The sequence below is a fragment of the Cyrtonyx montezumae genome, unplaced genomic scaffold (genome assembly GCF_038088225.1).
Source record: "Cyrtonyx montezumae isolate F1298 unplaced genomic scaffold, pur_monq_1.0 scaffold_3, whole genome shotgun sequence".
In the NCBI taxonomy this organism is placed as follows: domain Eukaryota; kingdom Metazoa; phylum Chordata; class Aves; order Galliformes; family Odontophoridae; genus Cyrtonyx; species Cyrtonyx montezumae.
In genome coordinates this window covers 59,809,306-59,825,613 of record NW_027072034.1, presented here as the reverse complement: position 1 = coordinate 59,825,613, position 16,308 = coordinate 59,809,306, and the positions used below count along the sequence as shown (strand labels likewise).

The 16,308-nt window shown below is 36.1% G+C and overlaps 1 protein-coding gene across 1 annotated transcript in view; it reads right to left on the bottom strand.

The window, feature by feature from the left end:
- GART (phosphoribosylglycinamide formyltransferase, phosphoribosylglycinamide synthetase, phosphoribosylaminoimidazole synthetase) overlaps nucleotides 1-16,308 on the bottom strand; it is a 35,403-nt gene that overhangs the window by 8,446 nt on the left and 10,649 nt on the right. The window contains exons 4-17 of the mRNA XM_065741717.1: nucleotides 15,841-15,936; nucleotides 15,091-15,265; nucleotides 14,305-14,416; nucleotides 13,081-13,149; nucleotides 11,004-11,129; nucleotides 10,061-10,148; nucleotides 9,627-9,712; nucleotides 8,873-9,041; nucleotides 8,076-8,307; nucleotides 5,935-6,029; nucleotides 5,286-5,395; nucleotides 4,520-4,718; nucleotides 726-974; nucleotides 227-379 (exon numbers count right to left, since the gene is read on the bottom strand). Coding sequence (XP_065597789.1) covers nucleotides 227-379; nucleotides 726-974; nucleotides 4,520-4,718; nucleotides 5,286-5,395; nucleotides 5,935-6,029; nucleotides 8,076-8,307; nucleotides 8,873-9,041; nucleotides 9,627-9,712; nucleotides 10,061-10,148; nucleotides 11,004-11,129; nucleotides 13,081-13,149; nucleotides 14,305-14,416; nucleotides 15,091-15,265; nucleotides 15,841-15,936 — 1,959 coding nt within the window. The remainder of the gene's footprint in view (nucleotides 1-226; nucleotides 380-725; nucleotides 975-4,519; nucleotides 4,719-5,285; nucleotides 5,396-5,934; nucleotides 6,030-8,075; nucleotides 8,308-8,872; nucleotides 9,042-9,626; nucleotides 9,713-10,060; nucleotides 10,149-11,003; nucleotides 11,130-13,080; nucleotides 13,150-14,304; nucleotides 14,417-15,090; nucleotides 15,266-15,840; nucleotides 15,937-16,308) is intronic.

The window sequence follows — 16,308 nt, the reverse complement described above, 5'->3', positions numbered from 1 at the left end:
AATCTGATGAAATTGTGATGAGGATTAATTAAAGTCCACTGAAATTCAGGAGACCTACTTCAGCTAGTAACCGTATCTGAATGCCAATCAAAAACTCTATCACTAATGTCACATAACTACAAGTAATTTTGCAGGTTTTTGCAAATGATGAGAGTTTACTTTGAGTTGCTTCCACTTCTATGCATATTAACATGCAGATGTTTCTCAGCTTTTCTCTCTATCTCACCTAAAACGACACCAAAGGAGTCGGGGAGAACTCTGGGGATGTTTTCCAGCAAACCTCCCCCAGTGATGTGTGCATAAGCTTTCACGTGGCCTGAGCGAAGGACAGGCAACAGAGTCTTACTGTAGATCTTAGTTGGGGTTAACAACAGATCTCCTGTTGATGAAAGATGAAAGAACAAAATTACAATGCTGAAAAAAATGTTACTCCATATGAAATTGGGGTAATTTCAAAATACAAATTTGCTGGACTGAAGTGAGCACAGTTACAGAGAGAAACACAATTCCCACCTTTCAGCATACAATTAGTTATGTATCTCCCTCCCTTCATTTCTTTCCTGCATGCGTGATTCACAGAAAACAAAAAACGATGAGAACACGTTTGAGAATGGAGCAACTTTCTTAGTATCACAGAAAAGTTACAAAACCAAAGGTACAAACAAGACAATTGTGTGAATTTCTTTTGTTCAATTCAAGAGAAGAAACTGCATTAGAAACAGTACCTAACGTCTGATTGCCAGAGATGCCAACTTGAGAAGAGAAATCCAGCGATGACTTTTCAACAATCTTCCTTACAAGGCTGTACCCATTGCTGTGAACCCCATAAGAAGCGACTCCAATAACCACATCTCCATCAGCAATTCTCTCCAACTGGGGCAGCATTTGCCCTCGCTCTACTGCACCAACAGCAAAGCCTGCCAGGTCATACTCGCCGGGTGGATACATGCCTGGCATTTCGGCAGTTTCTCCTCCTGTGAGAACCAAATAAAAGGTGAAGGGACTATTGGAAAACTACTGGAAGCAGTGCGTATGCAATTTTTCAAAGTTTTAAACTCTTAAGGCATTAATTAACTGATATTTTTAGTTAGATAAACTAACACTAGAAGTACTTAAAAACACACCGTTGTCACAGGCCCTTCAATTGAGCAAACAATAGCAAACTGCGAAAGAACATTTCTTCCCTTGCTCTGACAACAAGGATCAGATTGCTGTGCAATCACATTTTAAAATCATACCATATATTTAGAGCTTCCAATCTTCAAATTCTGCTGGATTCAACATTCTTCATTCAGAACTTACAAGATACAAGAAATTCACAAAAGAACCTCAAAAGCATGACATTTCTATTCGTTTTACTTGCCACTGTAAAGATTTTATACATAATATTATTCTGACTTCCACTCATGCCAACAACCTGAGCATCACTGTCACCTCAATTCTACACAACTAAGGTTCATAGATTATTTTGGGAGAAACCTCTTAAAGAGGACTTTCCTACCCATGCATACAGCTGAAACAGTAATCCAGGCTATTATCTTATATTCCCATTATCAGGACATCATTTTGTTTTGTTTGAAAACCATGTTTTGTCTGAATGATGTCATTCAGAATGCAGTTTGAAAAGGCTATTTTCCAGGCTTACAAGGAAATGAGTAACACAGCTCAAAGAGCATTCTCACTCTACACAGAGCAGCACCAGTTCCCTTAGTGCCCTTCAGGTATAAGCTGATTGCCTTTGCCGTTGAAGACCTGTGCTTTGCCTGTCATGTCTCATTCAGTCTAGAGAGAAAATCACTGTGTTTAATACAGGAAAGGAGCATTTACTGAAATACTGAAATAACAATTTTTCTGAAAAGCCATCTTCACACTATTCCATCATTCCAGGGAGGAACTCAAAGCCATGTCATTATTATCCTTCAAACTCCTTCACTGGTCCCGACGTCAACAAGAAAAGAGCTTGAAAATGACTAAGTTGCCATTATACTATGACATCTGCCTAACATATTGATCAGTACTGCGTTGGTTTTTGGTTTTTTTTTGCTAGACTTCATTCATTCTTCTACTTCAAAAAAGCATCTCTAAAGGGGTTCCAAATTGCTCCTGAGCAATGGTGAAGATACCCTTCTGCTCAGTGCTTGACTGCTGCTCAATGCTAGATTCCCTGGAACTGTTCCATGTTTTTACATTACACTTCTATAACCAACTCTGATTTTAAAGTTCACACTAAAAAGTGTCATGTGCATTGGTTTTAAAGCACATTTACTAACATTTGTGTGAAACTGTGCATGTAGGTATTTGTTCGGTATCTCACTAGTAAGAGCTTAAGGTATTTGAGTAGTGTATTCAGCTATTGCAGATATATGTGGAAAGAATTCAGGATCATTCCATAAACAAGACTCACCACTTACTTCTGAGATGATACTGTACAAAGACAGATCTATATGATATGTGCATGCACAGTGACATAAACGTCTTAAGTCGGATCCCAAACTGAAATTTATTTTAATGATTCCAGAGAAAAGGAAGCTCAGGAGAGACCTCATCGCACTCTACAAAGACCTGAAAGGAGGCTATGGAGAAGAAAGGTAGGGCTCTTTTCCCAGATAACAGAAATAAGGATGTGAGGGAATGGCCTCAAGTTCAGGCTGGGAACTAGAATAAATTTCTTTTCTGAAACAGCAGTGAGGCAGTGGCACAGGCTGCACAGGGAGGTGGTACAGTCACCATCCCCGGAGGTGTTCAGGAGCCGTGTGGATGTGGCACTGAGGGACGTGGTCAGTGGGCATGGTGGGGGTGGGCTGACAGCTGGACTGGGTGATCTTGGAAGCCTTTTCCAACCTTTGTGATTCTGTGATTCTAAGATTCAGGCTACAGAAAAGCATTTCTGCCTTAGATAGACAGTTACTGCATCCTCTTTGTACCCCTCCTTCCCATAGCGTCATAAATTTGGGGAGCAAATCATGGTTGTTTTATGTATGAGTTCTAACTTCCTTCAATGTCAATACAAAAAAAAAAAAAAAGGTATTTACTAACCCATTTACAAAATTGAGAATTGTTTTCTGGTATTAATTTACAAATGTTGAAAGCCCTTTGCAGTTTTAAGGTCTTTCAATTGGAAATAAATTCCTTAAATTTCAGTAAAAGATTTCATAGTAAGATTTCACCTAGCATGTACTTACACTGAAATACAAATGGTTTGATTATATTTGATAAACCAAGAGAACATTTTAAGATAAAACATAAAACTGGCAAACACTTCATGCAGAAGAAAAAACATAAATAGCTCCTTCTTCTAAGCTTGTGAACTCCATCAGAACAAGGCATATTCGTTTAGAACATACTTTTATCACCGCCTTTCTTAAAGGAGTCAGAAAAAGTACAGTACCAATTATCAAGTGGTACATAAAGTAAAATACTTGAACTGCCACTGTTATTCTCAAATCAAAAGCCTTTTTGAAAAAACATGGTAATTCTCTAAATAATATTTTTATAAAAGAGGGAAAAAAAAACAAAATGCAAAAACAACTTTCTGAGTTTCACTGCTTTGAAACTTAACCCTGTGTTATATTCCTTTTGTAACTGAAAGACTTACACAAAACAAATCTTTTCCACTGACCTAGAAATAATTGTACTGAACAGTTTAAAATTCATATTTATAGGATTTATGAAGTGAAACGTATTATTTTTCATGGATAGCTAGATTACTGTATACCACAACACATACATCACTTGTTAGAAAAATGCATTACATACATGTGTTACAGGGACAAAAAAAAAAAAAAAAAGCTTAAATTTGAGTCTTAACAGCTTGGAATATGCAAATTTTGGTGAAATAAACTTTCAGCAAGCCCTCAGTGGACATTTTTGCTAGTACTGTAACTAGTGAAATCTGTTTCTTTAATGTTTTGTTTTCTTTTTCTGTCTTGTGGTTAACTTCTTTTTCTTAAGAAGTGAGCTCCAACTCAAGCTTTTCCTGTATTTATATGGACACTCTCTAGCTTTCCAGTTACGTGATCTTGTGAGAATATACTGACAGTGAGAGCTCTGCTTTTCCTGTCAAATTTGTTTAAAATCAGCCAAGAGCTTCAAAGAATATTATGTACACATACAGGGAGACATATATGCATAGTAACACATACAAATCGTGTTTCTAGAGGAAAACTCCAGAATTTTCTCTAGGATAAAGGATAAAAAAACCAAACCTACTTGGCACGTTTTCAAATTCACTTGAAAAATGAAAGAAACAAAGAATTAAAATACATGATAGTTAGCTTTCTAGGTAGTTGTTATAGTTTCAAAGTTAAATGAAAAGATATGAATAAGAAACAACTTCCTGAGCTAATGGCAGCATTTGTAAAGTACTGTCTGCTCTTGGTAGGCAGAAAACAAGGACACGTGACCTTTTTTCTCAGCTCTAAGATTCTTTAGTGGACTAGAAAAACAAGCACATTAAAACCAATTATAAAGAAATCACATACGAGTTTCCACTCCCTCCGAACAAATAGCACATCCATACCCAAAAGAGCACATCCTGCTTTTTGGCATGCTTCAGCTATTCCTGCAATGACACCCTGAGCCACTTCAACGTCAAGTTTACCACATGCAAAATAGTCAAGGAAGAAGAGGGGCTCTGCTCCTTGAGCCAGGATGTCATTGACACACATAGCAACCAGGTCTTGACCTATGGTGTCATGTTTCTTACACACTTGTGCAATCTGCAAAACACCATGAGAGAACCCCTTGGTTAGGTTTCAGAAACTCAAACACAAGCAAAGTCTGCAATGGCAGGGCACTCAAATCATGCTCATCCTCTAAATGCTTTTTGAGGAGCAGCTTCAGTTAGGAACATTTCTGTGCTCCTCTCCTAAAATTCTGCTTTAGGAATTTTTACTTTCTTAGTTAGCTAATATGAAAGGAACTTTACAGGAGACTGAACTGAAGAGGGTTTCATTGCCGTTTGTGTAAACACTCCAGGAACTATAAAATTAAATGTTTTCCCTGTGAGTAATCTTTTCGAGGATGGAGATTCTACCTCAGTGAAATGGGGCACTGGCTATGTACTTAATAATGAAAATGAGCTATTTTAAGCTTCTTCTCAAGGATAGGTATTTAGATGCCAAAATATACAGTAAATTATTTTCCATGAAGGAAGGCAATTTAATTTTTCATTCTCTTTTCAGAAATATAAATAGCTATTTTTAAACACCACTGATCTTTTGTGATAAAAGATAACAGTCGTGTGATCAAGCAATTTCCATTCTGCATGTTGATTTTCACATTACCTTGAGTTTTGTGCCAACACCATCAGTTCCAGATACCAAGATAGGATCTTTATATCCAGCTGCTTTCAAATCAAAGAGACCAGCAAATCCTCCAAGTTCTGCATTGCAGCCTGACAGACAGAAAAAGAGAAAATAGTAAATTTTACTTTCATGGGTTCCTCCAACACATCAGTAAATTCTCTCTGAAGTCTCTCAGCATGACTTTGTCACCATGAAACTTTTCCCTTACACTTGTAGAACCTTCATAGAATCTCCTAATCCTCTTTCTTTTTTTTGTCTTTATTATCTAAAGCAAAAAATATATAACTTTGTGAATGAACATTCAATAATGACAGTGACTGCTGCATTTAGTATTTTTCTGAAATATAAAAAAGGAATTGTTATAACAATTTGAAGCCTACTGCTTTATAGAAAGGAATGAACGCTAAGTATTTTCCAATGGAAATCCCCTCTCTCTTTTTTACTACTGCCTACGGTATTTAAATAGTCCCTGATCCTAAAGCTGGTTATGATAAAATAAGTATGGTAATCTTAAAACTGAACATGGTTAAATCCTAAGAGTGAAACAAATATGAGTGGAAAATACTATGAATAATAACAAAATACTACATATACTAGCATGTAACAGAAACAAAGGACCAGCTCTTACCTGACCTTGAAGTGGCTGCAGCTAGAGGTTTAATTTTCTGAACCAAAATATTCCCTGCTGCGATGTCTACCCCACTGTTTTTGTAAGTCAGGCCTCTGAAAGATTGTTAAAAAATGTTTCAGCAATTGATTACTAAACGTAAAAATATGTATTTTAAAATAATAGATGTTTTTGTAGCATTGTTTCTTCAAGGATATTAACCTTTCAGAATCCTATTCTGCTGTCAGTGAAGTTTTTCAAGTATCACTCTTACTTTTACAATAACTTCAGTCATGTGGAATGATTTCTAAGCATTGCAGTACTTTCTCCAGGTAGACTCAATGATCCTGACTTCATACATATACCTGAAGATAGGGACTATTAGACAAAAAAAAAAAAAAAAAAAAGCCCTCTGCAACAATGTAAATGGATCTGATTTTGTAGGATAGCTCTGCATAAGATCAAGCTCGAGTTAGCTTCTCAAAACCAGCGTATCAAATAAACAAATACTTCTCTGTGACACTTGCAGAGTTTTACAACTGTGGCTTAAAGCTGCCTCTCCTCATCACCCTGAGTGATACCACCACAAAAACAACTGCACCTCTTTTTTTTTACACACGTAGTACAAATGGCTGCATGTAACTTGTCTGTTCCCACATTCACAGCAGGACCTTTTCATTTTGGAGATGATTCAGTGAATGACCTCCAACTACAGGTACAGCAAAGCAACTGCCTAAAGAGCTGTGCTATCAAGAAAATACAAAGGTACTGGCACACACATTGTAGCACTGCTAAAAAATCTGCAAGAAGAAAATAATTTACAAGAAGCAGCTGTTCAGCCTGTGACACAACGAAATATCAGCCTTCAATAACAAGAGACCAAAGTCAGTCCCTTTCACACTGAACATAATCAATACTCTACATATTTTCACCTTATTTTGAAGAGCACAATTGTTTAAAAGGACAGTAGTTTTCTGAAATACTTATTAAATAAATTTTCTGTATACTTTCACAGGGGAAAATGCATAGGACTTAATCCTGCCAAGCTGCCAAGGGGAGGTGTGTCCCCAGCCTCACAGAGCCAACCACCATGGCCTGCTCTTGCAAATTTAGGAGAGGAAATGATGGTGCAGACTCAGGGGCAATGAACCAAGCACTGTCTGTAAGCAGCTCTGAGGAGACTCTTTCATTAGGTAGGGATAAACAGCATGGATGCACTCCAGTCAAGAAACTTTGTGGCTCTGGCCCCTGAGCACAGTACTTTAGATAACTCTTCATTAAAGTACCCTCTTCTGGCACGATTACGATACAAATACAAATTACATATTTTCACACAAATTTGTCAAGAGATGCACAGTGCTTGAAAAGGAACACCAGATAGGAACACCCTTGTTCATTCAGTATGTTTATTGATTATAATTTTACAGTAAACTAATCAGTATACAGTTAGCAAAAATTAAAAACTTACTAGCATGCTTCATAGGCTACAAAATAGTCAACTATCAAAAGTTATATTTTAAGCTAATGAGAGAACTGGCAGGCAGATATGCCTTGTATTATCTGAAAATGAGTATAAAATCTTGCAAAAATACTTAATAGCATCAGCATTAAAAAACAACAACAAATAACTCTCAACACTATTAAACCAAATAATGTGAAATACAAATGAATGGTAATAAGAGTGTATAAATTACTTAAATTCTACCCAGGTTTTTAGTCAACTATTATAATACATGTATCATAAGTAACTGCTTCTAAAGACTCTAAAATGACTTGGCAAAATAGCTTTAGATTTGTTCATAATTTATTTTTCATTATAGTACCATTAAATGTTTGGATAACGGTTCTAGAGAAAAAGCAATGGTTTAGAATGTAAGGAACAGAAGTTCAGCTTTCCAAGAGCAGACAGAACACAGATTAAAGTTACTTGTGCTTGTCACCGTAGCTTAAGTCAGACTTGGGAAAATAAGAACATGGATCAAAGAGCTATCAAAAAGCCTGTTCCTTCACTGTCTGGTCTTGCTTAAACTGCCCACTAGGATGCCAGTTAAAACTTGTCTAGAGTTATGCATCATCAACATCCATTTATTAATGTAAACTAGTGAAGTCTTTAAGTCCCTTTGTCATCAGTTGTTTCCATTTCAAGTATTTCAGATATCTACCTGGATTGACTCAGGAAAGCTATAGCCCGATAACCAATGTCCTTCCTATAAATGGCACCCTTGAAGTTTATGGTTGCTACTCCCTTGTTGGCTTCCTGCAGTGCTGTCATTAGATCCTCCTTAATAGCAGTTACTGTAAGGACTCTTCCTCCATTAGTCACCACTTTGCCGTCCTTCAGGGCGGTGCCTGCGTGGAACACCTCCAGTCCTAGTTCCTTAGCCTTAGAAAGTCCTGTGATCATTGTTTAAGAAAATAAATAATAATAGTAATTAAAAAAAAAAACAAAAACAAAAACAGAGATCATTAGAACATTTCTCTATTAAATTACAAATGAATAAATATTCACCAATTACACTCTCTAGAAGCAATCAAATTCAGTGTAGTCATTCTAAGGAGTACAAATAATTTCCTCAAAACTACGTTTCATGGAGAGATGAGTCTGCTGCTTGCACACTCAGAGACACAGAAAGGTATTTAACTGACACATCTGCATGTAACATCAGCTGGATTTTATACTTCACAGAGACCACAAAACATACCAGCATCAATATATAACGATAATATATATATAAGCCCAGAAGCACTTCACTGTAATACATGTTAAAACTTGCTACAAAACTTAACAATATGGTATGTAGATTTTAAAACACTATGGGTGCACTACTAAAAGTCTTTAATGTATGAAAATTCAGTTGACCCATAACCACAAGATCTTATATTTCTACGAATCTGCGTAAAAGAGAGACTGGAGAGAAAGTGGGAGTTTCTCTTCTGCAGTTTCTCTTGCTGTATTTACCTGTTATTTCCAAACCCTTTGGGTATGTTCCTGGATACCCTTCGCTAGCCATGACCACAGTAACAGCTGCACTGTCTTCAAACCAGACTGGCATGGAACTAGACAACTTTTTATTGATAACTGCTTGCATAACTTCATATAAATCACTTTTCATCAGTGGAAGAATTACCTACAAAATACAGATTAGCATTTTTTTTCATTTTCCTCGTGGAGCTTTAAAAAATATTACTGCAAATGTAAAAATGAGCTTTCATATATTGTATTTTCGCACATATATATGTATCATGCATAATCTATGTACCTTTCAAAAGATTTCTCCTTGGAGTTAATTTCTATGGATAAAAGAACTGCTATATACAGAAGGGGAAAGGTAGAGGCCAAAGAACCCTACTGTGCTCTGAAGAAGGGAAACAAAGAGTTTTGTTCCACCTGTCAAGAGGGAGTGGAAAAGGACATGTTCACTTTTTCAGTAAAGATGAAAAAAAAAAAAAAAAGAGCATTCAATTCCAGAAAAGATACAGAAGTACTGAGATTCACTCCAGCTTACCCCTGTAACACCCATATTTGAGTATAACCTGCTAAAATTTGGAATGGAACAAGCTACCAGACTTTCTATCTTGAATCAACAATCAAACATTTTAAATCCCAGAGCAATTAGCTAATTATTAACCTGGAAGTTAGTAAAGAATAATTGCAGACAGTATTAGATATTTCTCCTCCCATAATGATAAACTGTATGTACAAAATCACTCACCTGACATTCTGGGTCACCAAATCTGCAGTTAAACTCTAGAACTTTAGGTCCATCTTTAGTAAGCATTAACCCAGCATAAAGCACACCTAGAGTTGAAAAAAAATGCATAAAAATGATACAAACAATTCTATAAGTCATTTGTTTTTAATCTGCTCACAGTAGTGTTAAACAGGAAAACATTCAGTGTTCATTTGAAACTAGAATGTTAGTGCTTCAAAGGCTGTTCCTTCTGCTCTACTTCATTTAACAGTTAAGGAACAGGTATGGATTGATTTCAAAAAACTTCAAATTAAGTCACTGATGCTAAACCCCATTTCCAAGTAAATCAAAGTCATCTTCCCTAACTTGCAGTGTGAGTTAGGCCCATAAAGAGGACAACGTAAAAAAAGCTCTCTTTCAATTTATGAGTAAAAAACCAAAACTTTTATACATACCAAGATAGGGGACACCTTCTTTCCTCATGCCATCAACAGTCTTCTGAAGAACAGTTTCTCTTATTTTCAGCAGTAAATCTTCAGAAATCTAACAGAACAGGATTACATAACTGTTTTTAAAAAGTGAATGTGTGATTTTTCCTGTTGTGGCTTAGCGTATTGAAAAGCGAAGCAGAACACCTGGATGGCCTATTGCTCACTCCAACACATACTTCAAATAAGAGAAAGCTAATAATTTTTCCTTTCTCATCAGACTACATCCTACAGCATTAATACGACAGGTTGGATTTTTTTCAGTCACATTTCCATGCTTAGATCTACATGTGCAAGTAGTCCCACTGGCTTCACAGGAACAAAACACTTGCAAGACATACTGGCATTCAGATAAGGCCTTCCCATGGACAAATCACATATGGAAAGCACAGTGGTGACCTATTGTATTTTGTTAAATAAAATTAATAGCTTTTTAAAGAAACAAATCTGTCTATTTTTGAGATCCAAAGAGAAAAATAAATATCCATAATATAGCTACAGCAAGAATTCATCATTAGCTTATCTTGACAATAAACAAGAATGTGGTTTAAGCACTTAGTTCTAATGATGAATATTTCATAACACTGACTATCATAGAATAATTTAGGTTAGAAAAGACCTTCAAGATTATTAAATTCAACTGAAAAAACAAATCAAAATATGAGTTTTCAGAAATAAAACTTCCATCTTGATAATTAAAAGTGATTTGGTAGAAATAACCTCCATGGAAAAATGAATTATCAAGTTACAGGCCTTAAATGACTAAGTTTGTTTTAGACAACACATTCAATCCACAAGATCCCACTGCCTCCACTGTTCTATTTGCCATGGTAGAACTGAAAATCCAGATTGCTTTCAATGATAGAGCTGCAGTATGCTGCAGCGAGACATCATCTCACCACATTTTTACCTGAGGTGCTGGAGAATAAGCTCCCATCCCTCCAGTGTTAGGGCCTTCATCTCCATCCTTTAACCTCTTGTGGTCTTGAGCTGGGGGCATGGGAGCAATTGCTACACCATCAGTGAAACATAAGCACTGGAAAACAAGGAGAATAATTAAAATCCAAGCATATGACTAACGTATCATAAGTGCAAAAAAGAGAAAATCTGTTTTATTTTTGGCATTGCAAAAGAGGATAATCAAGAGTACAAATTCTGTCTCCGGAGTAAAGCAAGCCACAGTAATCAGAACACTTTCCTCTTTTGCTCAGGAATCATTGCGTCGGTTTACAAGACCTTCTTACAACAACCACATTTAGAATAGCATATAGAAAATTATAATGATAGTTACACTGAAATGAAATACTCAAAAGTGTAAAAAAAGCCTTTAAAATGCCCCATGGGGGAAGTTACTTCCTCCTTCCTCCTTCCCTCTGCTCTGGAAAGAAGGTATTACATTCCTTTGAAAACTTTCTTTTCCTTGTTGACAAAACTCCACTTGTTTTTGCATTACTTATAAATTGCTTAAATATGAGCTGATTTGGAGCTCAATATCTTCATAATAACACATCTGCTGGCATCTTATGTAACTGGATAATGATGCTCACTGTTTGGGTTTCTGACAGCACTACTCATAAAAACATTGTATAATGCTAATTAAAAGACAACTCAGGAATTCCCTGCAAAATCCAAAGTGTGAACATATGAACAGATGAAAAACTAGCCGTTTGTGGAAGATTAATTATTTTGACAGGTAAAGTGAGTAGTATTTTTTTCTTTATTGTGATCAGTCATCTTAGGAAAAATAATTTAATTTGCATGTGTACATTACTGTGTAACATTACAGGAAATGTGCATGTACCCTAGGGACAGCACATTTTTCAACAGAGACTGGAGATCTGGGTAACCCTTTAGACCCTCACAAGGTCAAGTCAATGAAGAAAGAATAAGGACGAGTCTGCAAATGTAATTCTTTCATATCAAGCAGGAAACTAGATTATGCAACGAGTGGCAACAGTTGAGATGATCGCTTACTTTACAAATGCCACCACCTCCAAGATCAAAGTTCACAACATCCAGTATAAGTCAATTGCGGCTCCAAGACTCAGGAACCTGAGATGGTATTTGGCTGTTCTACTTTGTGTGATGCCAGTGTCAGGTTCCCAAGCCAACTTAAAACAGAGCTCTAATTCTCCTCAAAACTGAGCTCTAATTCTCCTTTTCTCCTTTACACTCCACTATTTAAATGAGATTGATTTTTTCAATGAAGGAACTGAATTGTGTTTAAATGAAGGAAATGATCTCTCTACAGCTGCCAAGTAAATCAGTGATGTCCAAACATCCAGTAGCCTTTGGTTACAGGCTCTTCAGCCCTGGGTGCACTTCCACATTGCAGTATTTCTGGCAATGAAACTGATTAAAGAGTGTCCTGCCTGCACCTGTCTCGAGTTACTTGTTCCTGGGCACCAGAAGAGTTTAATGAACCCCCAAGTTACAGTTCAAAATGTTCTCTTAATTAGTAAAGTTGATTAAATTTTTTTTCATTTTCCTAACCACTCCTTCTGTTACTCTGCACTTTACCACAGTTACTTATATAAATTCATATGGGATTGGGCTAAAACCAGACCACAGAAAATATGCAAGTTGCTGTTGATTTCTTTGAAAAAAGCTCTTTGGGTTATAGCCCTATGAACAAGTAAGTACTACAACTGAATCAAAGGCAAACAGCAGTGAAGATGGAGGAAGAAGGAAGGGAAGGAACATCCTACACTGTCTTTTTATGTTTCATTTTTTTTTCCTCCTGTGGTAACAGCAGATTACTCCTTGAGCTATTTATTATTCATAATTTGAATTATTTTAGCAGACTACAGGAAGTTTGGTTCTTAACATATCTACCTTTAATTAATAAAATGGTATTTATAAGCAGGTAACCGTTTTTAACTTAAGTAATAAAATTTTTTACATCCCTGCTGTAGGTACTTGTCTGATGTTTTCTAAATAACTTGAAACAAGTACAATCTAAGTGCTACAGTGAGATGCATACTTACTGAAACTTCTTCTCCCTCAAGGAGTTCTTCAACAACAACAGTTTCCCCAGCTGTGCCAAAACTTTTATCCTGCATTAAAAAGTCAATCTCTTCAGTTCTGTGTCTCAGTCATTTTATAACAGTCAAAATACAACAGGAGAACTAACACAGCAAGAAAGATGTTCATCTTTTAATAAGTGCAGACATTAGCTTGAATATTTACAAGTTGCAGATCATAGGTACAACTTTCTGAGTAATTCCACTTGCTCTACCTGCTGAAATTTGCACCCACAATACTGAGGGAATGGCAATGACTGACAAGTCTGTAACCTAATCTGACTTTTTACATTACAAGAAAGTGTAATTGTATAGAATACATTGGATGAGGGGCTGTATTTTTATATTCCAGTGCAAGGTTTCAACACTGTATATTTACCCAATTAAGAACCACAATAGTACAGTGATAACATCATTTTGTATAAGGACAGCACAATAAGTTTTTTTTTGTTCAAGACAGAACAAGGGGACCACAGGTTAAGATTTGTCCAATAACCACACCACACACCAAATTGTGACTGTAGACTATATGTTTTGGCCCTTGAAATACAAGTGTTTCAGACAATGTCTCATATAAATCAACATTGCACCACTGAACTGTAAGATGCTATGCTGCAGACAATGGCTGAGAACCTGATCTGTACGTCTCATTCTTCAGCTCTATGTTCCTGACTGTTCAGATGGAACTGCTTCATTTTGGCTCTCTTCAGATTTTGATGCTAAACATCCTAACTAAACGTATGATTAAATTGAAATAATTCCACAGCAATTTTACAACACATGTAAGTGCTGTGTATCGGAAGTTTTAAAGCTGATGTTGCATGTCAAGATACAGCTTAAATGCAGTGTAAATATTAGAGCACTGTAGCACCTGCTTTGTTTTCACAGAATCTAACGATGTAAACAAATTAAAAGCAATCCACACTGAAATAAATGCACATCTTCAGTAAAAGCCATTTTATTTTAATCTACATGTACTATGCCTAGAAAGAGAACTCTGCTTCAAGTAATAAATATAACACAGCTTCATAGCTGTCCAAATAATGGGCAAAATATTTGAGTTCTGCTAGACTAATTCTTATTATTTGGAAATAATAATAATAAAGAAGCATCTCTGAGATTTTGACATGGCTAACAACTTCTTTTTGTGAGAACTCTTCCAATCAGTGCTTGTGCATTTCTACTCACCTGCATTATTTCATTAACAGCTTTACAGGCTTCTTCTTTGTTTGATGCCACAATTACTCCTTTGCCAGCTGCCAGGCCACTAGCTTTTACAACTAAAGCAGGGAAGTTTGCACTTTAAAGACAGAGAAGAGAGATTCAACAGTGAACACGATATTCCAGATATACATTCTGAACATGCCAATGGTTGAGAAAACAAAATACTCATCAGAATTATGGCAAAAGTTTTGCATTACTGAGCAACAGACAAATAAATTCCGGAATTCTCTTCTTATGCTGTGCTGAGGATTTCTGCTTCCTGATTTTTTGCCACTAAATTTCACTATGGTTCTGAAAGGTTGCTGTTCTTGGAATAGTTTAATATTGTAGCAATGTTTGGTCAGCTGGATTTTTTTCTGAGAAGTAGATCACTATTTGCTGAGTACGCCCACAATGCAGAATTTATATTCATGGAGACAAGTACAAAAAATATAGAATGTACTACAACTTTCAGATTGGATTTCAGACTTTCAGATGAATTTCCATAGTCCACAATCTGAAAAAAAAAATAAAAACTTCTACCATATTCACCTACAGACTGAAGACTGAACTTTTAATTTTCATTAAAGGAGCAATGAATAAGGAACTGTTAAATTATTAATGAAGAGAGATAGACAGATTATCATTTAAAAACTCTGTAGATGTTCTATCACAGCTAAGAGTATTGATGGACTAGTAATAATTTGTTTTGGATAGCTGGAACACTGTATACTGCTGAGGAAAAAAAAAAAACTGTACCAAGAATATTACCTGTTAATGAAGCTACAGGCTGCTTTTGGATCAGTAAAAGATTTCCACCTTGCAGTTGGGATCCCATGACGGTCCAAGAAGGATTTGGTAAAGCTCTTACTGGACTCCAGCTGAGCTGCCTTTGCTGTTGGACCGAAGCATCTCACTCCAGCTGCTGTCAAGTCATCAACAATTCCTAAAAACACCAACACAAATTGTTTTTTCAAATCACCGAATGATTTGTAAGTCATGTGGCTCAAATCTACAGACACATTAATTTGTTAGAACAGGTATGCAGGAGTTTTAAGCCATATTTATATTTACTCTGTATCTTTTTTACAAGATGGGCCTTACATGTATTCTTCACTTCAACCAAGACCAAGTAACTGCAGTATTTAGGGTTAAGAAGCTGAAATTATCACTGTTTAGTTTTACTTTTTTTTTTTTTAAACAAGCTACAAATTATTATTATGATTTCAAAGAATGAAAATTCCATTGGAAAACCAATACTCTACTTGAGTTTCTTATATGGAAACACTTGACACCTGTTTCATTAAACTCAAGCACTTCGAAAGAAATTGAATAGTGAAGGATATTTTAACTGTTGTTTTTCTCACATAATACTCTTTGAATTTTATTTTCATCACAGCACAATCCTGAATTCCAGCGAAACTGACACAGAAGATTTGTTTCTTTTCCTGCTAGAGATGCTCAGATACTGTTGAGTGGTGGGAAAAAGAAAGCTATCATTTTTAGTTTTTTTTTTCTTACCAGCAGCAAGAGGAACCTCTGGACCAACCACAACCAGTCTGATCTCCTGATCTCTGCAGAACTGAGCAAGTGCAGCATGATTGCTGATTGAAACAGCTGTCAAAGACAGAAAAGTGTGGTAAGACTGCATTCACTACTGTTACTTGGCACTTACTTATCATATAACCATAAAGAAGTGTTTTCACAAGTCTCACATTCTTGAATGGCAAGTCACTGTGAATCTGGAATAGAGGCATGCACTAATATATAAGCAGGCAGAAAGACACATGTACACATAGTTATAGGTACTGTAGTTATGGGAAAAGATCTATAGGGAAGTTACAAAGATCCATATGACAGTTACATTTCTATAAACATGCCCTTATAACGTGGTAATTCTTGCAATGCCAAAAACTGTGTAAACAAAAAGAAGTTTGCAAGAAAGACCAAAATGTCACATCTCTTGATAAAAAATTTACGCAAAGGCAA